This window comes from Podarcis raffonei, chromosome 4, assembly GCF_027172205.1.
Source record: "Podarcis raffonei isolate rPodRaf1 chromosome 4, rPodRaf1.pri, whole genome shotgun sequence".
NCBI classification, from domain to species: domain Eukaryota; kingdom Metazoa; phylum Chordata; class Lepidosauria; order Squamata; family Lacertidae; genus Podarcis; species Podarcis raffonei.
The window spans coordinates 3223009-3247473 of record NC_070605.1 but is presented as its reverse complement, the minus strand read 5'-3'; the positions used below and the strand labels follow the sequence as shown (position 1 = coordinate 3247473).

Here is a 24465-nt window from a genome sequence, read left to right as displayed (position 1 = left end):
ATCAAACAAAACAAAAAAAAAGAGGTGTGGTCATTTATGTGAAACCAAAATTTGATCCTAAACTACTCTATAAGGATGAAGAGGGAAGAACAGTAATTGTGGAGGTACAATATAAAGCTGAAAAAATAGTGGTTATTGGGATATATGCTCCAAATGAAAAAAAGGTGCAGTTTTACCAACTGTTGCAGGAAAAAACCAATGGACTATCTGGGCCAGAAAATATATTGATGGGTGACCTTAATGGGGTTGCAGAACTGGAACTGGACAAAACAGCTAAAAAACCCCCAGAAAGTAAGCAGAGTAAATTACCAAATACTTTTTTCCAGTTAACTGACCTCCTAGGCTTGAACGATACCTGGAGGTTTAAGCACCCTACGGATAAAGAATTTACTCATTTTCTGATGCCAAAACATCTGCTGGAAGAATTCATGGGATTTGGACTACTAAGAATTTGTTCACTGAGGTTAAAAAAGCTAAAATCCAACCCAGAACTATCTTGGACCATAACCCAGTCCAACTTATCTTAAAAGGGAAAGAAAAGAATGTAAGGAAATGGCACAAGAACGAAAAATTGCTAAAAGATGAAAAAAATTCTACAAGCGGCTAAGCAAACGTTAAAGGACTACTTTGAATTAAATTTAAACCAAGGAACAGACATTAAAATAGTCTGGGAGGTGAGTAAAGCTGTACTGTACTTGGGGGTTTCTTCATTCAACAAAATGTTCATCAAAGGAAAATGAAAGAAAGGAAAAAAAAACTGAAATATGGGAGGAGATAAGAACGAAAAAGAATTATTCAATAACCCAGATAATGAAAACATCAAACAAAACATCAAAGTCCTTCAAACACAATTCTCGATGGTTGTTAATGAGGAATTAGAACGCAAAATCAAATGGCTAAAACACAGATGTTTTGAATTTGGAAATAAGCCAGGCAAGCTCCTAGCCTGGCAATTAAAGAAGAAAGGGGATGAGAGAATTATCAATAAGATCAAGGTAGACAATAAGTGGATTGATGATCCAAAGGAAATCAATAGAAACTTTGCCAACTATTATAGAGAGCTATATTTTAAAAGTCTGGAATAAACATAAAAAATTGTAGAATTTTTGGAGAACAATAATCTACCTGTAATTCTAAAAGCCAAACTCGCCTTATAAAATTCACCCATTACGGCCCTTGAAGTCCAACAAGCGATACAAAGATCACAAACAGGAAAGACCCCTGGCCCGGATGGACTCCCAGCAATATATTATAAAAAGCTGGAAGAAATATTATTTCTACCCCTTAAGGACACGATGAACGATATATTAGGCAACGGGATTTTACCTAATTCCTAGAAAAATCAGAGCCAGCAAATATTGCTAATTAGAGACTGATCGCACTCCTAAATAATGATAATTTTTTCTCGGATATTTTGGAATCTAGGCTTAAAATAACCCTTCAAGAAGTCATTCACAAAGACCAGACCAGATTCCTTCCAGGACGACACATGCAAGACAACCTCAGATAGTTATCAATGTCTTAAGAGTATCTCGATTTTAAAATAGATAAGCCGGCCATGATAATGGTGACTGACGCAGAAAAGGCATTTGACAACATTTCATAGAAGTTTATGAAAGAGCTGTTGGGAAAAAATGGACTTCGGAGATACTTTCTGTAAAGGGATTAATGCCATCTATGCAGAACAGAGAGCAACCATGATTATAAATAGTGATATTACGGAAGAATACCCAATAAATAAGGGAACACGTCAAGGCTGCCCTTGTCTCCCCTAATATTCATTCTGATTTTGGAAGTTCTAAATAAGTTGATACAAGAAGATAGTAAGATCAAAGAAATAACATTAGGAGAAAGGGTGTACAAAGTAAAGGCATTCACCGATGACCTACTCATAATAACTCACAACCCAAAAGAGAGCCTTCATAGATCAATTGAGATACTGTAATAAAAAATTTCAGCAAGGTTACAGGCTTCAAACTGAACGTGTCAAAAACCAAATTACTAGCTAAAAATATATCAAACCAAGAAAGAGAAGATTTGGAAAGAACATTTGGATTAAACATCTGCGAAAAGGCTAAATATCTGGGCATCTGGATAACCTCAAAGAACATCAACTTGTACCAGGATAATTATGTGCCAGCTTGGGTCGAAATTAAAAGAAATTTGGATATCTGGAGCAAACTGAAGTTATCCTTTTCAGGAAGGGTCTCTATGATAAAAATGAGTGTGCCTCCCAAACTCGTTTCTTTTTCAAGCGATCCCGTCTCAGGGAATGGAAATAACATATTTCAAAATTTATCTGGCAGGGGAAAAGACCCAGAATAAAACATCTACAGTGGTATCTTGGGTTACAGATGCTTCAGGTTACAGATGCTTCAGGTTACAGACTCTGCTAACCCAGAAATAGTACCTCAGGTTAAGAACTTTGCTTCAGGATGAGAACAGAAATTGTGTGGCGGCCATGGGAGGCCCCATTAGCTAAAGCGGTACCTCAGGTTAGGAACAGTTTCAGGTTAAGAATGGACCTCCAGAACGAATTAAGTTCTTAACCTGAGGTACCACTGTAATTCTAATTGACATTAAGGATAGAGGAGGCTTTTCCCTTCCAGATGTAAGATTGTACTATGAGGCGGCCTGTCTCACTTGGTTAAGGGATTGGTGCACACTTAGGAACCCAGGCTTACTAGACCTAGAAGGATATAGCATCAGGTCTGGTTGGCATGCATCCCTGACCTATGGGAAAGCTAAAGTACACAAAGATTTTACGAATCATACCATCAGAAAATCCCTATTCAACGTCTGGGAGAAATATAGAGACCTTCTAGAACCATGGTGGATCTCACCAAGTGAGGCACTAGCTGTAAAGAGGAAGAATACAAGTGGAAATTGGCCCACCTATCAAACATTACTAAAAGAGGAAGGAAATGAATTAAAACTAAAAACTTTTGAAGAACTAAGAGATCAGGTGACTGGTTTCAATACTATCAATTGCTTGAAAGATTTGAGGTTGATAAAAAGAAGTGACTCGTGGTAGAAAACACAAGATTTGAAACATATGCTATTAACTCCAAAATTAAAACTCTTTCTAAAACTTACCGACTCCTCCTTGAGTGGGAAGTCAAGGAGGAGGAGGTTAAATTGGCTATGATCAAATGGTCCCCAAACCCAGGCCGTACCATAGAGATGTCCCAATGGGAGAACCTATGGAAGATAAATTGGAAGTTTACCGCTTGCTACTCTATTAGGGAAAACCTGCAAAAAATGTTGTATCACTGGTATTTGACGCCGCATAAACTCTCCCAAGATGTCCAAAAGTATACCAGATATTTGTTGGAGATGTGGTGAAACAGGCGGTACCATGTTTCACCTATGGTGGACCTGCAGGAAGGTGAAAGGGTTTTGGAATGATATATATTCAGAACTAAAAAAAAATGCTGAATGTAAATTTCCTCAAAAAACCAGAATCATTCCTCCTGGGCATTACAGGCACTGACATTCCTAAGGGTGTAAGACATTCCTAAGGGTATTTGTATGCAAGAGCAGCTGTGAGGGTTCTTATTGCGATGTATTGAAAAAATGACAAACTCCCTACCAGGGCGGAATGGTTATTGAAATTGACAGAATATGCAGAGTTAGCCCCCCCCCCTTTCTGAAAGAATCATGCCTAGACAGGAGTTCATTCTAGAATGGGACAATTTCAAGAAATATCTGAAAAGTAGCTGTAGTAGCCTAAACACGGTAGTAGCCTTTGAATGATTTCTGTAATTCATACATATTAAGGAAAATGATATTGATACAGAAAAGATGGTTTAACAAAATAACAAAGACAGAATTATGCAATATGGAGCGGATGGGAAGTCATAGGTTTGTGAAGAAAACACCTAATCGAAATTGTATGTATCTTTTGTGACCATTGATACCTTCATTGGATTAATAGAAATGATTATGATTGAATGTTGTACATATATAAGAAACGAATAATAAAGCATTAAAAAGGAAAGGACTGGGGAGGGAGGGGCCTTGGCTCTGGAGGACCTGGCCCCCTCTTGCTTCCTGTCCTCTCTAGGAAGGCAGCTCAGTTCCCTTTAACCCTTGCCAAGCCAAGTGCGCCCAGCTCTCTCCTTCCAGAGATGCTGGGGGGACGGGACGCCTCCTACTTTTCTTTCCTTCTAAAGTTTCCCCATAGGGTAACTTTGGGTCAATAGCAGATAATTTTTTGTGACATACAAACTACATGAGAAGATTCGGTCTATTACTCTTTATCATTTATTATTCCTAGGCTTCTTGTTTACAAAACCCCAGTGGAAAGTTATTCCAGAAAGAGAATAAAAAGGCAACAAACACACCCGGGACCCAACCGGCGCTGCATCTTCACAGCAGGATCAGGCCACGACCAAGAGTCCTGGCTTCCTCCAAAAAGCCTGGAACTGTACAGTGGTACCTCGGGTTAAGTACTTAATTCGTTCCGGAGGTCCGTACTTAACCTGAAACTGTTCTTAACCTGAAGCACCACTTTAGCTAATGGGGCCTGCTGCTGCCACCGCGCCACTGGAGCATGATTTCTGTTCTCATCCTGAAGCAAAGTTCTTAACCTAAAGCACTATTTCTGGGTCTGTAACCTGAAGTGTATGTAACCTGAAGCGTATGTAACCCGAGGTACCACTGTACTTGGCTAAGGATGCTGAGAGTTGCTAGGAGACACCCCCCCCATCCCTAGGAATGGTAGCTCAGTAGGGGGAGGGGGGCAGAGAGAGAAGGTCTCCAACCACTCTCAGCGTTGGGCGGGGGTGTGTGTGCCTCTTTCAACCCCAGCCCAGGTTCGCTTCTTCCCAGCAGGTTCTCTCCTGCCTTGGATGGTGAGACCTTCCCTGATTCTCAGCAGGGCTTTCTGTTCAGTCTCCAAACATCCTCTGGGGGCTTGCATGTCCGAATGGGCGCAAGTGTGCCAGCCAGGATCAGGCCAGAGGGTCCCTCTTGCGTCCAGCCTCCTCTGACCACAGGGCAGCCTGGTGCCTCTCCTGCCTTGCTCCCCTGCAAGACTGGAGCACAAGAGCCAAGCTCTCCTCCTGGGGTTTTCCAGCAACAGGGATTCAGGAGCCCCCATCGCCCTCTCCTCCTCCTCCTCCTCCTCCTCCATGAACTGGCCCCATCCTCTTTCAAGCCACCCGGGTTGGTGGCCCTCACTGGCTCCTGCGGGAGTTCCACAGTTCAACTCGGCACCTCCATCTTCCAAAAGGATTTATTGATCCGGGTTGTTGTTGTTTTCCATTTCTTGCATTTATCTATTATCCAAACGTTTCTGTCTGGCTGCAGCCTATGCTAATAGACGTGGCTGATTCCTAAATCTGAAGGGAGTTTATTTGCGTGACGGCGGGAGGCGCTGTGGGTAAATCCTCAGCGCCTAGGGCTTGCCGATCGCATGGTCGGCGGTTCGAATCCCCGCGGAGGGGTAAGCTCCCGTCGTTCGGTCCCAGCTCCTGCCCACCTAACAGTTCGAAAGCATGTGAAGGCGCAAGTAGATAAATAGGTACCGCTTTATAGCGGGAAGGTAAACGGCGTTTCTGTGTGCTGCACTGGTGCAGGCTCGCCAGAGCAGCTTCGTCACGCTGGCCACGTGACCCGGAAGTGTCTCCGGACAGCGCTGGCCCCTGGCCTCTTAAGTGAGATGGGCGCACAACCCTAGAGTCGGACACGACTGGCCCGTATGGGCAGGGGTACCTTTCCCTTTCCCCTGACACACAGACGCCTTCCCAAAGCGGCAAGCAGCACATTTATACTGTTGCAGGAATTTATGTATAGGTGGTGGTGGTGGTGTTTTGCCCCTCCAGGGGATATCATACACATGCAGCCCACTACCAAAATCAGCACAATCACTTTTGTGATTTGTCCCCACAAAACACTTCATCACCGTTTCTTCCTATCTTTTCAAAGGGCCTCTGCTGCACGATACCAAATGTAAGAATTCACTGCTCAATGTATCTATGTACTGGCTCATTGGGAAAACTCCAGAAATTCCTATAGACCTGTGAGCTCAGCTACTCAGCAGCCCCTCTGCCTGAGTGATAATCCCTGGCATCCTGATACCTGAGTGCCAGACAGGTAGCCATTCCAGAAATAACAAACCCAGATGAAGATAAAAGGGTGTGATTAACTTGGCTGGGAAACAGGGAAATGAAAATATCTCTTTTGTTACACTCCATGGGTGTTTCGTGGAGGGCAAGGGGAACCATGGGGCAGGGTCCAGGATGCTCAGATTACTGCCACCAGACCTCCCCTTTCAGGATGTAACCGGGATGTATTAGTTATGTAGTTGGGGGGGGGGTGTAACATGGGGATTAGCAGCTAATCAAAGTTTGTGTTCTCTTTTGTTTGGGGCTTCCATCTTGTTCTACCTGGTGGCAGGTGGGAGTCCTGTCGCGACAGTCTTCAATCAAGACCAAGGCTGCTGTTTTGCTTTGGTATTCCTGGCTGGTGTCCTTGTTTTTTGTCCAAGGAAGCCTCAGATTTCTCCATTAACAATACAAATGCAGAATACACAGTACTGTAGTTGCGGACCTCGTGCGATTTCGCCCCTCCCTGGCAGGACCCCCTGCTCCCTGGGGCTCCCCCCCCATGAGCCACCCTCCCCTGCTGCAGCCCTGGGACCCCCACCTTCTCCCCACTGCACCCTCCTGGGGGGAGGAAGAAGAGACTCACCAGATCCCCGTGGAAGAGAGCAATGCAGCATTTGCAATAGCAGAAAGCAAACCCCCCCCCCCCGCTTGCAGGAAGGGGAGGGAGGGGCTTTTCCTCTGGAGGACCTGGCCCCCCTTTACTTCCTGTCCTCTCTAGGAATGCAGCTCAGTTCCCTTTAACCCTTGCAAAGCCGAGTCCACCCTGCTCAGTCCTCTCTGCCTTTTCTCTCCTGCATTGCACAATCCCAGAGATGCTCATTTTGAGGGGACGCTCTTGGTTGGTCTGTGATCTGCTCCCTCCCTTGGCCAGAAACTGGAGGAAGAGGTTGCAGGGAAAAGGGGTTTGCAGGAAGCGAGGAACCTCATCCTAGAATCCAGGAATGGGAGCGATGGAAGGGGGTCCTAGGGTCATCTAGTCCAACCCCCTGCAGGGCAGGAATCTGCAAAAGCATCCAACCTCTTCTTAAAAACCTCCAAGGAAGGAGAGTCCGCCATCTCCCAAGGGATTCTGCTGCTCTTCCCGTCAGAATGTTCTTCCTGCTGTTTAGGCAGCAGAAACTGCTTTCTGGTCCTCTGGGTCCCTTATTCTGGGTGCTCCCCTCTAGGGCAGGAGAAAACAAGCTGGCTCCCTCTTCCATGGGTCAGCCCTCCAGATATTGAGAGGTGGCTACCATGTCTTCCATCCATCCTGTTACGGAGATTACCGGGTGGGGGGGGCACATCTTTAAAGTTGTTAACTGTTACAAATATTATCCATAAAGGTATCCTTTCAACTTGCCAGCTCAGGGAAGTTACCTAGCTTTAAAAATAATATAAAATCAACTCCTTTGCCAGTTTCCTCCATTTCAACACTATTTTGCCCTTGGAAAAACGACTCCCCTGCCACCTCCCCAAGCGTGGAGACATGTAGACACACCTCCCACCCCAGGAAGTGCCCAGAGGTGACAATTGCTGAGCTGATTGTTGGCCAAGGAAAGCCTAATCCCATCACCAGACCTGCCAAGGGGTCCAGACACGCAAAGGTAGTTCTATTGTGCTTTGGGTGCTGGGACTTCAGAGGTGTTTGCCTATGCTGATCTTATACCTGAGTCTTGCCCTGCCATGTCTGCTTATGCTAATCTTGTACCAAGAACTTGTCTGGACATCTTTGCCAAGGTTAAACTAGTGTAACCCCTGTCTACCCCTCCCCTTTGGTGACATATCAGTGATGTAGCAATGATGCTGTACGAACTGTATTCTGGGATATGGTGGGAAAGTTTTAAAAGTCCTTGTCACCCCATCCTCAGGGTTCAAAATTCCTCTTCAAACCTGTTGCGCAATAAACTTTGGTCTACAGCTATTTGCTCCAGTTGGCTGGACTCCTTCCTTTATTCCGCAGGACCCGTTATCTCTGCCCGACGAGCTGGGGGACTGAGCAGCCTCACACTGTTACGGTAAAATCTGGGTGCGAGGCTGCTCTGCCACCCAGCTCGTCGGACTAAGTCCGCGGGTCCCTGTGGAGGAAAATGAGCTCAGCCGGAGACAGGAGCAAGCTGCAGAAGATCCAATTTTAGTATATGTGCTGCCGAAGCGAGCACTAAGCTGCAGAAGATCCAAGTTTATTGCGCAACAGGTTCAAGGCGAGATTGAACCGCGAGAAAGGGGTGACATGAACTTTTGAAACTTCCCTCCATGTCCCAGAATACAGTGCAAAATACATCCCAGTTCCATCATGAATGCATTAAGAAGAGGTTGGGTTACACAGATTACATCATGAATACATTAAGAAGAGGTTGGGTTACACAGGATTAACATATGGAGGAGGGAGGGGGGAATATGCAGAGCTGGAGATATGCGCAGATAAGCACATCCTGAGTACCGGTGATGAGAAGGCAATGGTCCATGTACGCATACAGATAGGTAGCCGTGTTGGTCTGCCATAGTCAAAACAAAAAAATTTTTTTTCCTTCCAGTAGCACCTTAAAGACCAACTAAGTTAGTTCTTGGTATGTACGCATGTACGCATAGTCTGCCACCTGGCATTGCCTGGAGGAAAGGCTTGGCAGAGTGATTTGACAGGATTAGGGTCTTGACACCTTGCTTGAGGGATTATGGAGGACAGGGGAGGTGTCATGGAGTCCTAGAGAAATTGAGCAAATTGGCACGTTGATTTTCTATGAAATTTATAGATTTTAGTCCCTTATGACATTGACAATTGGAAATAAATGGATATATTGTAGCGAAGAAGAAGGTGAAGAAGACATGCCCCCCCCTTCCGTATCACACACCTAGATTTTTTCCGTAACAAGCTAGATCTCAGCTGAGGGAGGAATAAGAAGACATGCTGTTCCTGCCTCTCCTGGGAATGGAGGCCCCACATCCACCCCAATAAATATTCCTGTGGGTTTTTAGCTGCCTTTCAGTTCCTTGCACCTCCTAGGTGCAAGGAGAATTAGAGAGCTGGAGCTCTTCTTGGAAGAATTAGAGAGCTGGAGCTCTTCTTGGAAGCAACAGAGCACACCGTCTCCACCAAGGAGGAGACAGGGGACTCCCCTGAGAAGGAGGCTAGTTCACCAACACAGGAGCCAGATATATGGAGAAACGTGACTCAAAGAAGTAGGAGGCCCAGGGTTCGCTCTGATTGTTTAGAAATACGCAATCGCTTTGAGGTCCTCTCCCCTAGCATGGAAGACGAAGAGCAGACTCCATTTGAGGATCTCTCCCTCATTACAGTCGATCAGCTATATGAAGACGAGCAGCAAAGGCAGTCCTCAGGGAATGTGCAGGCGACCTTGGAACGGACAGCTCACGGAAGAACCCCGACCAGACCTAAGAGGAGGCGTGTAGTGGTGATAGGGGATTCCCTACTGAGGGGAACAGAAGCAGTGATCTGTGGGCCTGACAAGATGTCTCGGGAAGTGTGCTGTCTCCCCGGGGCTAAGATCCAAGATGTAACTGAATGACTGCAAGGAATCATAAAACCCACTGACAAATACCCCTTCCTCTTGGTTCATGTGGGAACCAATGACACTGCAAGCAATAGCCTCCAAAAGATCAAAAGAGATTACGAGGCTCTGGGCAGGAAATTGAAGCAATTAAATGCACAAATTGTCATCTCATCTGTCCTCCCAGTTGAACGACGTGGCCCAGGGAGAGAGGGAAAAATAGTGGAAGTGAACAACTGGCTTCGCAAATGGTGTAAACAGGAACGGTTTGGATTCTTAGATCATGGAATGCAGTTTCTTGAAGATGGACTTCTGGCAAGCGATGGGCTGCACCTCACAACGGTTGGGAGGAATGTTTTTGCCAAAAATCTCAGAAACCTCATCAGGAGGGCTTTAAACTGACTAATGTGGGGGAGGGAGACAGTGCTCCTGAAGGTAGGAGTCTATCAATTGATGAAGATGATCATCCAAATGTCATAGACCGAATGGAGCAAACAGCATGCAGACCTAGTGGTGGGAGGAAAAAATCCTTAAATAAGAGACACGGGGGAATGATTAATGGACTTCAATGTCTGTACACTAATGCGCAAAGCATGGGAAATAAACAAGATGAGCTTGAGCTCTTGGTACAGCAAACTAAATATGACATAATAGGCATCACTGAAACCTGGTGGGATAAGTCCCACGATTGGAATGTAATAATGGAGGGATACAATCTATTTCAGAGAAACAGACCAGACAAGAAAGGAGGAGGAGTGGCGTTATATGTCAGGGATGTGTATACCTGTGAAGAGATCCAAGATTTAGAACCTCAAAGCCAAAGTGAGAGCATTTGGGTCAAAATTAAGGGAGAGAAGAATAACAGTGACCTCATTGTGGGAGTTTACTATAGATCCCCAAGCCAAACGGAGGACATAGATGATGCCTTCCTGGAACAGATGGCCAAGCATGCAAAAGGAAGGGAGATAGTAGTAATGGGGGACTTCAATTACCCGGATATTTGTTGGATGTCAAACTCAGCCAAGAGCATAAGGTCAAACAGATTCCTCACTGGCCTTGCAGACAACTTCATTGTCCAGAAAGTGGGAGAAGCAACAAGAGGAACAGCCATTTTAGATCTGGTCCTAACCAATGTTGATGACCTGGTTAGTGGGGTAGAAGTGGAAGAATCATTAGGCGCGAGTGATCATGCTCTTCTGAAGTTTACTATACAGCGGAAAGGAGCAGCCAAGCATACTAGGACTCAATTTCTCGACTTTAAGAAAGCCGACTTCATAAAACTTAGGGAAGTGCTGGGTGAGATCCCATGGACAGTAATACTAAAAGGAAAGGGAGTTCATGATGGCTGGGAGTTTGTTAAGAGGGAGATAGTAAAAGCACAACTTCAGGCAATACCAATGAGACGGAAACATGGAAGGTGCCTAAAGAAGCCAGGGTGGCTATCTAAAGAACTTTTAACTGAGTTAAGATTAAAAAAGGATGTGTACAAAAAATGGAAAAGGGGGGAAACCACCAAAGAGGAATTCAAACAAATAGCCAGCACGTGTAGACACAAAGTCAGAAAAGCTAAAGCACAGAATGAACTCAGGCTTGCTAGAGAGGTTAAAAGCAACAAAAAAGGCTTTTATGGGTATGTTCGTAGCAAAAGGAAGAACAAAGAAACAGTGGGGTCACTCAGAGGAGAAGATGGTGAAATGCAAACAGGGGACACAGAAAGGGCTGAACTCCTCAATGCCTTCTTTGCCTCAGTCTTCTCCGATAAAGAAAACAATGCCCGACCTGAAGAATTTGGAGCAAATGATTCAGCAGAGGAAACACAGCCCAGAATAACTAAGGAGATAGTACAAGAATACTTGGCTAGTCTAGATGTATTCAAGTCTCCAGGGCCAGATGAACTGCATCCAAGAGTATTAAAAGAACTGGCAGATGTGATTTCAGAACCACTGGCAGTCATCTTTGAGAATTCCTGGAGAACAAGCGAAGTCCCGGCAGACTAGAGGAGGGCAAATGTTGTCCCTATTTTCAAAAGGGGGGAAAGAGAGGACCCAAATAATTACCGCCCAGTCAGTCTGACATCAATACCAGGGAAGATTCTGGAGCAGATCATTAAGCAAACAGTCTGTGAGCACCTAGAAAGGAATGCTGTGATCACCAATAGTCAGCATGGATTTCTGAAAAATAAGTCATGTCAGACTAACCTGATCTCGTTTTTTGACAGAATTACAAGCCTGGTAGATGAAGGGAACGCAGTGGATGTAGCCTACCTTGATTTCAGCAAGGCATTTGACAAGGTGCCCCATGATATTCTTGTAAAGAAGCTGGTAAAATGCGGTCTTGACTATGCTACCACTCAGTGGATTTGTAACTGGCTGACTGACCGAACCCAAAGGGTGCTCATCAATGGTTCCTCTTCATCCTGGAGAAGAGTGACTAGTGGGGTGCCACAGGGTTCTGTCTTGGGCCCGGTCTTATTCAACATCTTTATCAACGACTTGGATGATGGACTCAAGGGCATCTTGATCAAATTTGCAGATGACACCAAACTGGGAGGGGTGGCTAACACCCCAGAGGACAGGATTACACTTCAAAACGACCTTGACAGATTAGAGAACTGGGCCAAAACAAACAAGATGAATTTTAACAGGGAGAAATGTAAAGTATTGCACTTGGGCAAAAAAAATGAGAGGCACAAATACAAGATGGGTGACACCTGGCTTGAGAGCAGTACATGTGAAAAGGATCTAGGAGTCTTGGTTGACCACAAACTTGACATGAGCCAACAGTGTGACGCGGCAGCTAAAAAAGTCAATGCAATTCTGGGCTGCATCAATAGGAGTATAGCATCTAGATCAAGGGAAGTAATAGTGCCACTATATTCTGCTCTGGTCAGACCTCACCTGGAGTACTGTGTCCAGTTCTGGGCACCACAGTTCTAGAAGGACACTGACAAACTGGAACGTGTCCAGAGGAGGGCAACCAAAATGGTCAAAGGCCTGGAAACGATGCCTTATGAGGAACGGCTAAGGGAGCTGGGCATGTTTAGCCTGGAGAAGAGGAGGTTAAGGGGTGATATGATAGCCATGTTCAAATATATAAAAGGATGTCACATAGAGGAGGGAGAAAGGTTGTTTTCTGCTGCTCCAGAGAAGCGGACACGGAGCAATGGATCCAAACTACAAGAAAGAAGATTCCACCTAAACATTAGGAAGAACTTCCTGACAGTAAGAGCTGTTCGACAGTGGAATTTGCTGCCAAGGAGTGTGGTGGAGTCTCCTTCTTTGGAGGTCTTTAAGCAGAGGCTTGACAACCATATGTCAGGAGTGCTCTGATGGTGTTTCCTGCTTGGCAGGGGGTTGGACTCGATGGCCCTTGTGGTCTCTTCCAACTCTACGATTCTATGATTCCATCCATGATCAAGTCATGGATGGCAGTGGTCTTATGAATCATTGGCCTGGCATTGCACAGCAACACTTTCAGGTCATGTGGGTATCCCTTGCTGATTCTAGTATCCATCCGGTCAGGACCAGACCTGGAGGCAGGGATAGTCCTCCAACAACGACTAAACCTGCCTCCTCTGTAATGACGTGGTCTGGTCTTAGCGTAACTCCTCCTCCTACCCGTGATCACTGAGATCGGTTGTCCCAGTGCATCCCCCCCATGGAACATGCCCCAGCTATTTTGTTGGCTGGGACCTACTCCCCAGCAGCCCTGACCCCTCCCCTTAAGAACAAAATAACACCTTAAAAAAAACAATAAAAATTACAAAAACATAAAATCAAACAAATTCCCAGGCCCAATAAACATCCATCCCATCCCCACCCGCCCCACATACAAAAAATTCAAAAGAAAATTTTAAAAACATTTTAAAAGCACTCTGCACCCCTCCAGCAGTAACAGCAACTGTCCTAGTGAGGCCCATCAGGCCCTGGGCCAGGTGGTAAGTGGCAGGAAGGAGCAGGGCCCTCAGACACTCACACAGGAGAGTCCTCCTGGGCAGCAGAGCGCAGCAGTCCCTGTGAGGCTTCAGGCCCCGCCCTGGGCCAGGTGGTAAGCGGCAACCTTTTGGCCAAGCTACCTTTCTACCCTTCTTACCCATAACTTCAAAGTTTGGGCAACTTCAGACTTTTGCTTTGGTGGGTAGACCCAGCCAAAACTAGTCATCCACTAGTATTAAACAATACTTGTTACAGGAGACACTTGGTGGAAAAGGTCCCAATACATCAGCATGAATCAACTCCAGTGGGTTTTTGGTTTCTCTCTGGCTTGCTCCTGCTACTGGGCAAGCCCTGGTTTTAACTTCCTTGCAAATATTGCAGTCTAAGTAATTATCACAACTTTTAATGTTTTTCATCCCCCCCCCCGACAACTCCAAAATTTTGTTCAGCACCTTAAAGCCAGCATGAGCCAGATGCCTGTGCAGGAGATGAATACACATATTGTGAGTTGGGACATTTTGCACATTCACAACCTTAGACTCACACCATAGTACATACATATTGGTTCTAAGGTTAGCATTTGCCAACACTGCCCCATTTTGCTTTATCTGGCACTGATCTCCCACAAAGTTTACTTCAAAGCGTGCTTTTGCCAAGTCAGGAATACTCAGGAGATTGTTTTGCAAACTCGGCACACACAACACATTCCTGAATGTGTGTCCCACAATCTCCCCCTCACAGATCACATTAGCTTTCTGGCCTGTAGCAAGACTTACATGTTTTTTGTTTGAAGTCCTAGCATCAGCCAGCAATGCTTTTCTTTTACAAAAAGTTTGAGAAGCTCCACTGCCCAGAACCCACAGCTCTTCATTTTCTTGACCATCTGCAGACACCCACGCGGTAGACTCTCTCTGCTGCCTCCTGTGCTTCTGCTGTTTTGTTGTTTTCTTGGGCAGTCCCGAAGCAGATGTCCACTGGACTTGCAGCAAAAACACCTTTTTACTTTGTTGACCACTGGCTGGTCTGCAGCAGCTTCTCCTGGCTGTTTCTCTGGCTCCCAACACCTCTGCTCTTCCCGGCTGTTGTTCCCTTTGAGATGCTCTGACAGCTGGACTGAGGGCGTCTTTTGCTCTGCACGCCTGTCATCTTCTGCATACAACCGTCCGGTGACGTATTCCAGAATCAGCTTATCAGTCTCTACCGATTCAAGGGAATTGACCAGCATATCATAGCTGTTGTCAAGGGAACTCAAGACCATAAAGACTTTTTCTTCTTCCCCCGCAGGCCTCCCTCTTAAGGCTAGCTCCTGGAAACAGCATGTTAGGAACTTTAGGTGGTTTACCAGGGAGTCACCCTGTTTTATCTGACACTGGTACATTCTCCTGGTCAGTGTTTTCAGTGAGCCAGCAGTCTCTCCCACATGGACAGCCTTGAGTGCATTCCACGCCTCACTTGCCATCACCTTATCTGCTACATAGACTAGCTGGCTGTCGTCCACTCCAAGGATGATCGTAGCCAAGGCTTTCTCATCCTTTTCTATCTGGGCCTCTGCTTGTGCCAGCTTTTCATCATCGTCCTCCTCCTCCTCGGGGGTTGCGGTATAATTTCCACCACTTTCCACAGGCCCTCACGCTTGAGGAAGTGTTACATGCAGACCGATCAGATGCTGTAATTCGTGGCCATCAGCTTCTCTAGCAACATGCCAGCTCTGGACTGCTCCATACCTGCAGCTCACCTCCAGCACCCACGGCTAGATAACTGCTACCTGTTCATACAATCAAACAGAGTACCTGGCTGCTCCTTAAGGCAAATAGGAAGACCTTTCTATCTCTCTCTCTCTGACCACACTCTTCTACACCCCACACTTACTGCTGGACAGGTCTCCCCTTTAAACCGATGACAACCAATCAACTGACAGCACATTACTGCCGAGTCTTTCTGACCCAGCACTTCCATAGAAAGTATTGCAGGCTGATTGCATCAGCCAGTTGCATCAGCTAGCAAACTCAAGCCTGCAGACTTACTATCTCACACAGCATTCTGTGAATCCCGACAGAGTGAGGGACCACTTTCCCTCTGTTCCCCTCTCTCTTAGCATTCCCACTCCTGAGGTATTTTCCTTTGTATGCCAGACCAAAAAAATATAATAATAATAATAATGATAATGATGATGATGATGATGATAGATAGATAAATAAATAAATAAATAAATAAATAAATAAATAATATAAAAAATGTGCAATCTACTCCTTGAGTGGGAATTGAAAGATGAAGTAATAAAAGAAACAACGATAAAGTGGTCACAAGATCTGGGCAAGAAAATACATTTAGGTTGGTGGGAAAAATTATGGAGTGTCAACATAAATTTCACAGCTTGTTATTTGATAAGAGAAAATATAATGAAAATGTGTTATCGTTGGTACCTCGCCCCAGTAAAATTGGAAAGGTCTATAAAAAATATTCAAACTTTTGTTGGAGATGTAAAGCGGAGGTGGGAACAATGCACCATATGTGGTGGGGGTGTAAGGTGATTAAACAATTTTGGACCAAGATACATGAAGAGTTGAAAAGAATATTTAAGAGCACAATCCTCCAAAAGCCAGAAGCATATCTGTTAGGCTTAATAACCAATGATATCCCCAAAGATAAAAAAAATATATTCCTCTACGTGACAGCACCAGCTAGATTACTAGTGGCAAAAAATTGGAAAACAGGAAAAATACCAGAATGATCAGAATGGAGAATTAAGATTTGTGAATTTATGGAGATGGAAAAATTAACAGCATTAATTAGGGGCTGCCCCAAGTAAAAAATTAAGAGAGAGTGGGATTGTGTAGAGATATATATGGAAAAAATATGGATATAGAAATTAATTTTAACATAAACGAAAAAGGAAATATTCACAAGGATACAAGATGATATTATAAAGGATATGACTATTAAGTATAAATAAGTGCTAACACAACAAGAAACAAATGCCAATAAGATCTCACATGGGTGAAGGGAAGTCGGGTGTGGGGGGAGGGAAGTAGAGGGTGGTATTTGGAAAATTATTAAGAATGTGATATAAAAGTAAAATGTTTGTGCTTGTAATTGGAATTATGTTGAATGACTGTGGTTGTAAGTCCCCCCCCCCCAGTTTTTACTTCTTTTTCTGTCACAAAAACTTTAAATATTTTTTTTTTAAAAAAAGAAGTTTGTTTAGAGAAATGAGAACGGTAGCTTAAAAACACCAACACTGAAATGCTTGCATGCAAAAAGTTTTCTCTCTTTCCTATGCTGAACAAGAGTTCAAATGTCTAGAAAATTCTTTTTGAAGTTCCGCTAAGTTACAGCTCATTACAGCCCATCAGTGCTATAGACAAACTCCAGATGCTCCTCAGGAGCTGAGAAATCATCACAGGGAAGCCTGTTAATTCTAAAGGAGCTTTGTGAATACAAACAGCACAAGCTGGAAAATAATTTTTTTAAAAAGACAATTAAAATCATTTAAAAGACTTGACTTCAAACGGCACCCCAAAAGGAGCTTGTTTAAATAGAAGCCTGCTGCAAAGTGGAATTCTAGTTTCCTGTCATATCCAATCCCTCGTGCCGTGCATATAGGAAGAGCAGAAACACTTTCAAGGTCACGGTGAACAGACCAGCAGTTAGGAGCTGGACAATTATCATGAAAACTCTCGTGCTAACAAGGATGGATCAAAGCAAACATCACAGTGCAGCAAAGAAAGTTTATAAATTGTAAAATTGCTCCAATGGGAAGACTTGCAGGCTAAACATGCATGAATCTTAGCAAGGGAAATATAGATGAAAGGCCTCCTGAAATGTGACAGTGATTGAAATCCTTACCTGATAGGCGTAAGCTAGAGATCCTCTCCTGTTAAGTGTAAGGTTACCAGGAAGCTTGCCAATTGTTATCTTTGGCCCAGAGATCTAAGGGAAGAATGGGAAGCCGTGTAAGAAACCGGCACTGCATAATTGCATGCTGTAACGACCTTCTTGACCTGTTGCTCATCTGGCTCATCCTGTGTCATGAATTGCCGTATTTTTCGCTCTATAAGACGCACCTTTTTCCTCCTAAAAAGTAAGGGGAAATGTCTGTGTGTCTTAAGGAGTGAATGCCTATGGACGGCGGCGGGATCCCGCTGCAGTTGCGAGCGGAGGATCCATGGCTCCCCTTCCTTCCCTCCTCCGTGGCTCGCTTTGAATCAGCAGAGCCGGAGAGGAGCCGCTTACACGAGAGGAGGCTGCTGGGGTTCCTGTGTCAGGTCCGTCCCGGGGCGTGCTGCCTCCCCACTCGTCGCTCCTTGAGCACGCATGCTAAAGAAACATAAAGCTCCTGTCCCTCTCACTCTCACTCTGATATACCGGTAGTTTATTAAATAGTTGAGTACAACATTTGATTCAGAATATTTCCCCCCTCTTTTCCTCCTCTAAAAACTAGGTGCGTCTTATGGTCAGATGCGTCTTATGGAGTTAAAATACGGTATGCCAGAGTGTTCGAGTTTAATTGCTCATGTATCATGTGGGCTGGTCCTCTGAAATGTTTAAGTGCGGTGAGAGCCAGTGTGGTGTAGTGGTTAAGAATGGTGGACTCGTAATCTGGGGAACCGGGTTTGCGTCTCCACTCCTCTACATGCAGCTGCTGGGTGACCTTGGGCTAGTCACACTTCTCTGAAGTCTCTCAGCCTCACTCACCTCACAAAGTGTTTGTTGTGGGGGAGGAAGGGAAAGGAGAATGTTAGCCACTTTGAGACTCCTTTGGGTAGTGATAAAGCGGGGTATCAAATCCAAACTCTTCTATAAAAGCCTGAGCTAAGCATAGCTTGACGCTTCCGTCTGCCTTAAGACTGGAGACTGGTTGCAACCAAATAAAGGGTGATTTCCCCTCAAATCCTTGGTCATCCCTTTATTGGCTGACCCCTGCTTCAACCTTGTCCAATTATCAAGATTTATTCTATATTTGAGACCTTAGAATTCCTGTAACAAACCTGATACCAGACAAACCCTCCATGTTAACTGGTCAGCTCCCCAGACAAAAGTCCCATGCCTCACCCAGGACAAAGCAGTTACAAAAGCATTACAAAGCATTACAAAAAATATTGGTAAGACCATGAGACAATATTGTTACATATCATCACTGACAAGTGAATACACCCCCCCACACACAAACCCCCTCACTTAAACATGCTGTGCCAAAAAGCAATGGATGAATTCTGACACCTCCCCTGACAACTTGAGAAGACACCATGGGGGTAAAGTTCTTCAAAGCCCCTGGCAGCTCATCCCTGCCCTCCTGCTCCTCTCCTGCTCTTCCTGCAGTTCCCCCTTGGGAGTCTAGGAGGCGCTCTTCCTCAGCCCCAGTGCACTCAGCACCCGCTCACGGATCTCCTTGGTCTTGGCGCCATAAACGATGGGGTTGAGCATGGCTGGAACCATGAGATAGATGTTTGCCAGGAAGATGTGGACGTGGTGAGGGATGTTGTGTCCAAAGCGGTGGGTGAGGAAAGAAAAGAGGCCCGGTGTGTAGAGGATGATGATGACCCCCACGTGGGCCCCACAGGTACCCAGGGCCTTGTGCCTGGCCTCCAGCGAGGGCAGCTGGAAAACAGCATGTAGGATCAGTCCATAGGAGACGAAGATAAAGCCAAGGTCAGCACCGACAATGACAAGGGATAGTATCAACCCATAGAGGTTGTTGGGTGTGGTGTCCCCACATGCGAGCTTCACTACTGCCATATGTTCACAGTAGGAATGGGATATAAGGTGGGAGTGGCAGAACGGCAGTCTCTTCACCAGGAAAGGAAAGGGCAAGACAATGATGAAGGCCCGGACCCCAATAACAGCACCAAACTTTGCCACAGTGTTTGTCGTCAGTAATGTTGTGTAGCTGAGTGGGGAGCAGATGGCCACGTAGTGGTCATAAGCCATGGCAGTGAGGGTCCCAGACTCCACCGCACAGAGGGCATGGATCATGAACATCTGCACCAGGCAGCCAGCAAAGGTGATCTCTTGGGTGCCAGCCCAGAAGATGCCCAGCATCTTGGGAACGATGCAGGTGGGCATGGCTATATCAGTCAAAGCCAGCATGGAGAGGAAGAGGTGCATGGGCTTGTTGAGGCTGGAATCAGTCCTGATGATCCAGAGCAGGGTGGCATTGCCAAAGACAGCCATGGCATAGATGAAGCAGAAGGGGATGGAGATCCAAACCTGTATGTTCTCCAGACCTGGGAGACCCAGGAGAAAGAAGGAGGAGGAGGAAGAAGGGGCATGGCTGCTAATGTTGCCAGTGTCTGGCATGACAGATGCTAGTGAATTGCATATACAGTATGCAGAGAGAGTAGAGCCACTTCCTTTGATTAAAGCTCCCCCATTGCAGTGAGATTGTTCGTGTTAAATTGAGCAAAGACCTGACCCTGCGGCTTATCTATCAGAATTTCTCCCTTTGTGACACAGGTGCTCCTGACTTTACATGGATGTGTTCAGACTGCTCCTTGCAAAATCGTAAAAGGTTTGTGTGTGGCTTCCTCTAGATTTTCCTGCAGTTGCATATACTGGCTTCCAGAGACATTGCCCAGTGGGAGACTACTGACCTTAGGGTCTTTCTGGCTGCTACGAATGGTCTCTGTTCTTCTAAGGTCGGTTCTCTTTATATGCTCCATCAAAAAGCAAGCAGATAGAAAATGAATTTGATGCTTCTCAGTGAGGAGGCTTGAGAGGGGTGGGCTTTTGCTGCTTGGTTTAAATTGTGGAATCAGACAATTCAGGGGTGCTCTATAGATTCTCCTAGGATCCCCCCATCAATTACTCATCAAGAAGCCCCCTTTTTGGAAAAGTTGCTTTTGTTTACCCCCATTCTTCAGCTCTTCTGACTGGTCTTTGGGGGTGATAATTTTTAAAAAATATCTTTTTGAATTAATTTATATCTTTGAAAGGGAAAAAGGAAGTTCAAGAAGAGAAAAACTAGTGCCAGAACAACATCCCCAGGAGTCCAATTCTGGAGTAAAGCACCTGCATGAAAAGAAAGGAGAGCATGCGAAAGAAAGAGGGGGGTTTGCCCTGCCGGACTTGAGGTTGTATTATGAAGCTGCAGCCTTCTGCTGGCTGAAAGATTGGCTTTTGTTGGAAAACACCGATGTCCTAGATCTGGAAGGTTTTAATAATGCTTTTGGATGGCACGCATACCTATGGTACGACAAGGTTAAAGCACATAAATTGTTTAAAAGCCACATTGTCAGAAAAGCAATTTTTGCAGTCTGGATGAAATATAAAGACTTACTAGAGAGTAAAACTCCGAGGTGGCTATCACCAGTGGAGGCCAAGGCCCGAAAAAGACCCAATATGGAGGCCTATTGGCCGAAATATTGGGAATTGACTGAAAAAATTGGAGACAATTGGAAGTTGCAGAGCCAGGACAAACTAAAAAATAAGGTGCGAGACTGGCTACATTATGCTCAAATTCAAGAGGTTTTCAAAATGGACAAAAAAGTTGGTTTCCAGGTGGAAAAGTCGAAACTAGAGACAGAATTGTTAGAACCAAAGACAAAGCTGTTATCTAGAATGTATAACTTGCTGCTTATGTGGAATTTACAGGATGAGACAGTTAAATCTGCTATGATTAAATGGGCACAGGATGTTGGACACAACATTATGTTTGAAGACTGGGAAAGGTTATGGAACACCGGAATGAAATTTACGGCCAGTACGGCCTTGAAGGAAAACATTATGAAAATGATATACCGGTGGTACATGACCCCAGTCAAGTTAGCTAAGATACATCACCTGTCTGACAATAAATGTTGGAAGTGTAAGGAAGCAGAGGGGACTTTCTTTCACCTCTGGTGGACATGCCCAAAGGTTAAGGCTTTCTGGGAAATGATTTACAACGAGTTGAAAAAGGTATTTAGGTATACCTTTCCCAAGAAACCAGAGGCCTTCCTGCTGGGCATGGTAGACCAGAAAGTGTTAAAGAAGGACAGAACTTTGTTTATGTATGCTAGTACAGCAGCAAGAATACTCATCGCAAAGAACTGGAAGACACAAGATTTACCCACGCTGGAGGAATGGCAGACGCAGTTGATGGACTACATGGAGATAGCTGAACTCACCGGCAGAATCCGAGATTTGGATGTAGAAACAATTGAGGTGGACTGGAAAAAGTTTAAAGACTACTTGCAAAAGTATTACAAACTGTATGAATCTTAAGACGGTGCATGATTTGAAAATGATACGCTTTAGCAATTATGATTAAGTAAATAGTAAACTAAGTGATAAAAGAGAAAAGGAGATAATATGAAATTGAACATGTTATGTTTATTTTAAAGGTATAAAAATTCTGACATAATATATTGAATATAGATACATAACATGTAAAAGTTACAATAAGGTATGACATAAGGTAACAAATTGCTGACATTGTTAATATAAAGAACGCAGAATCGGAAGGGGTGGGGAAGTTCAATTTGGGATTTTTGTTAAAAAAAAAAAAAATGGTTTCTTGTAAACTCCTTGTTTGTAATGTATAAAATTTGGAAAGAAACGTAATAAAAAATATTATAAAAAAAAAAAAGAAAGGAGAGCATGAGGATGGAGCCAGGCCATGTCACAACTGAAGATAAATTCAGGGAGCATGAGAGAGACCTGAAAGAAGACGTTGCCACATGGAGTGACTCTCTTCTGGGTTCCAGCCAACTGTTCCAGCACAAGGCACCCATCTCCCTCCCCCATATGGACCCAGCATTAAAAACACAAGAGCCCTGTAGCTTGATCAGGAAGAAAGTTCACCTGGTCCAGCATCCTGCTTTCACAGTGACCAGCCAGATGTCCCAATGGGAAGCCTAAAAGCAGAACAGCTACAAGCAGCTATCCTATACTGAGTGAGACCTTTGCTCCATCCAGCTCACAATTGACTTCACTGACTAATGTTATCATCTAGCCTGTGTTCAAAACCCTCAGCCCAGCTGTGGCCCACCAATGGCCACTCCATGCAGACCATTCTACCATCCTCCAGTGGAGAAAGTGCAGCTGGAGAGCCAGTGTGGTGTAGTGGTGAAGAGCGGTGGACTCGTAATCTGGTGAACCAGGTTCACGTCTCCGCTCCTCCACATGCAGCTGCTGGGTGACCTTGGGCCAGTCACACTTCTTTGAAGTCTCTCAGCCCCACTCACAGAGTGTTTGTTGTGGGGGAGGAAGGGAAAGGAGAATGTGAGCCGCTTTGAGACTCCTTTGTGTAGTGATAAAGCGGGATATCAAATCCAAATTCTTCTTCTTCTTTAGCAGCACACTTGCATACCAGCCTTTTTTGCAACACATGCAGTAGGTGATTAATCAGAAATGGTACACGGACACACACCTGTTACTTTAGATCAGTTTTTAATGTCTGTATCAGCTGGTGAGGTGCATGGAGCTCTCCAGGGTCCTTGAAGTCCTTGGTCCAGAAACAGCTTGGATCCATAGCTCACGTGTGCCCAGCCCAGGCACATCTGCAAGGTGGGCGGATTCAGTGCCTTCATTTTATAGGCTTTGGAACGGCTAGGTCGAGATAATGGCAAGGGATTTTTAGTTGCTTCAGAGTCCCTCAGGTGCTGCATCCGTGGGAGATGGAGCACAGGTGAGAAATCCCTTGGTGATTCTGCATGGGTAAGGTGCAAGGGTTCTATGAAGCCCACTTGGTTATTGCCTAGAGATGGTTGCTAGGGAGCAGGCCAGGCCAGCTTCACGCAGCTGGGATGGAATGTGTTCTGTCCAGGGAGATTCTTGTTGAAAATCACCAAGGCTGCATACACACCACACACACACACACACACACACACACACACACACACACAATAAAAAAAGAGAATCTTGTGAGCTGTAGTTTGATAAAAGGGCTGGGAATGGTAGCTCACTTGGGGGGCAGCTGCTTTGAAGGTGCTTTTGATGTATGCTACTTTCGGAATGCTAGTTTTGGAGCAGTTAAATGCTCCTCCATCAAGGAGACAGTGATGGCCACCAGCTTGGGTGACTTCAAATGGTGATTAGACAAATTCATGGAGGAGAGAGCTACTGAGGGCTTCTTGACAGTTTTATTTCCTTCAGCTTGAAACTGAAGGTGTTTGGGACACACAGACTTTAGTGGGGAGGACATACAGTATATATTTGCAGTGCTCTTTTTCTGAAAAAGAATGTTTAAGGGTACTCTCATTTTCCTACTCATATTGAAATATTGCCCCTCAATGAGGCCAAACTTAGATTCACAAAATGTTTATGGGTATGTGTACCCCTGCAGCCCCCAGAAAAAGCACAGTATATTTGTATAATAATACTAATACTACTAATACTACTACTAATAATAATTTATTATTTATATGCCGCCCATCTGGCTGGGTTTCCTCAGCCACTCTGGGTGGCTTCCAACAAAATATTAAAATACAATAGTCTGTTAAACATTAAAAGCTTCCCTAAACAGGGCTGCCTTCAGATGTCTTCTAAAAGTCTGGTAGTTGTTTTCCTCTTTGACATCTGGTGGGAGGGCGTTCCACAGGGCAGGCGCCACTACTGAGAAGGCCCTCTGCCTGGTTCCCTGTAACTTGGCTTCTCGCAGCGAGGGAACCGGCAGAAGGTAATGGTCGATTGTATCAAAAGCCACTGAAAGATCCAGCAGAACTAGGAAACAGCTCTCACCTTTGTCCCTAGCCTGCTGGAGATCATCGACCAGGGTGACCAAGGCAGTTTCAGTCCCATGGTGAGGCCTGAATCCTGACTGGAAGGGATCCAAATGGTCCGCTTCTTCCAGGCGTGCCTGGAGTTGTTCAGCAACCACTCGCTCAATCACCTTGCCCAAGAATGGAAGATTTGAGACTAGGCGATAGTTGGCCATATTAGCTGCATCTAAAGATGGTTTTTTAAGAAGCGGTTTGATAACCGCCTCTTTCAGCGGGTCTGGGAAGGCTCCCT

At 45.0% G+C, this 24465-nt stretch overlaps 2 protein-coding genes across 16 annotated transcripts in view; both read right to left on the bottom strand.

Annotated features, from left to right (window-relative positions):
* Nucleotides 1-24465, bottom strand: part of LOC128412033 (zinc finger protein 420-like) — a 317641-nt gene that overhangs the window by 50177 nt on the left and 242999 nt on the right. The window contains exon 1 of one of the 15 annotated variants that reach the window (XM_053384839.1): nucleotides 6697-7064. The exons of 13 other annotated variants lie outside the window; for them this stretch is intronic. The gene's annotated coding sequence lies outside the window, so the exon portion shown is untranslated. Of the gene's footprint in view, nucleotides 1-6696; nucleotides 7065-24465 lie in introns of those variants that run through there. One more of the 15 variants, XM_053384838.1, reaches the window with a different exon arrangement.
* On the bottom strand, nucleotides 18868-19830 carry LOC128412282 (olfactory receptor 52D1-like). The gene has a single exon (XM_053385189.1). It carries the CDS (start codon nucleotides 19828-19830, stop codon nucleotides 18868-18870), a length of 963 nt encoding a protein of 320 aa, XP_053241164.1.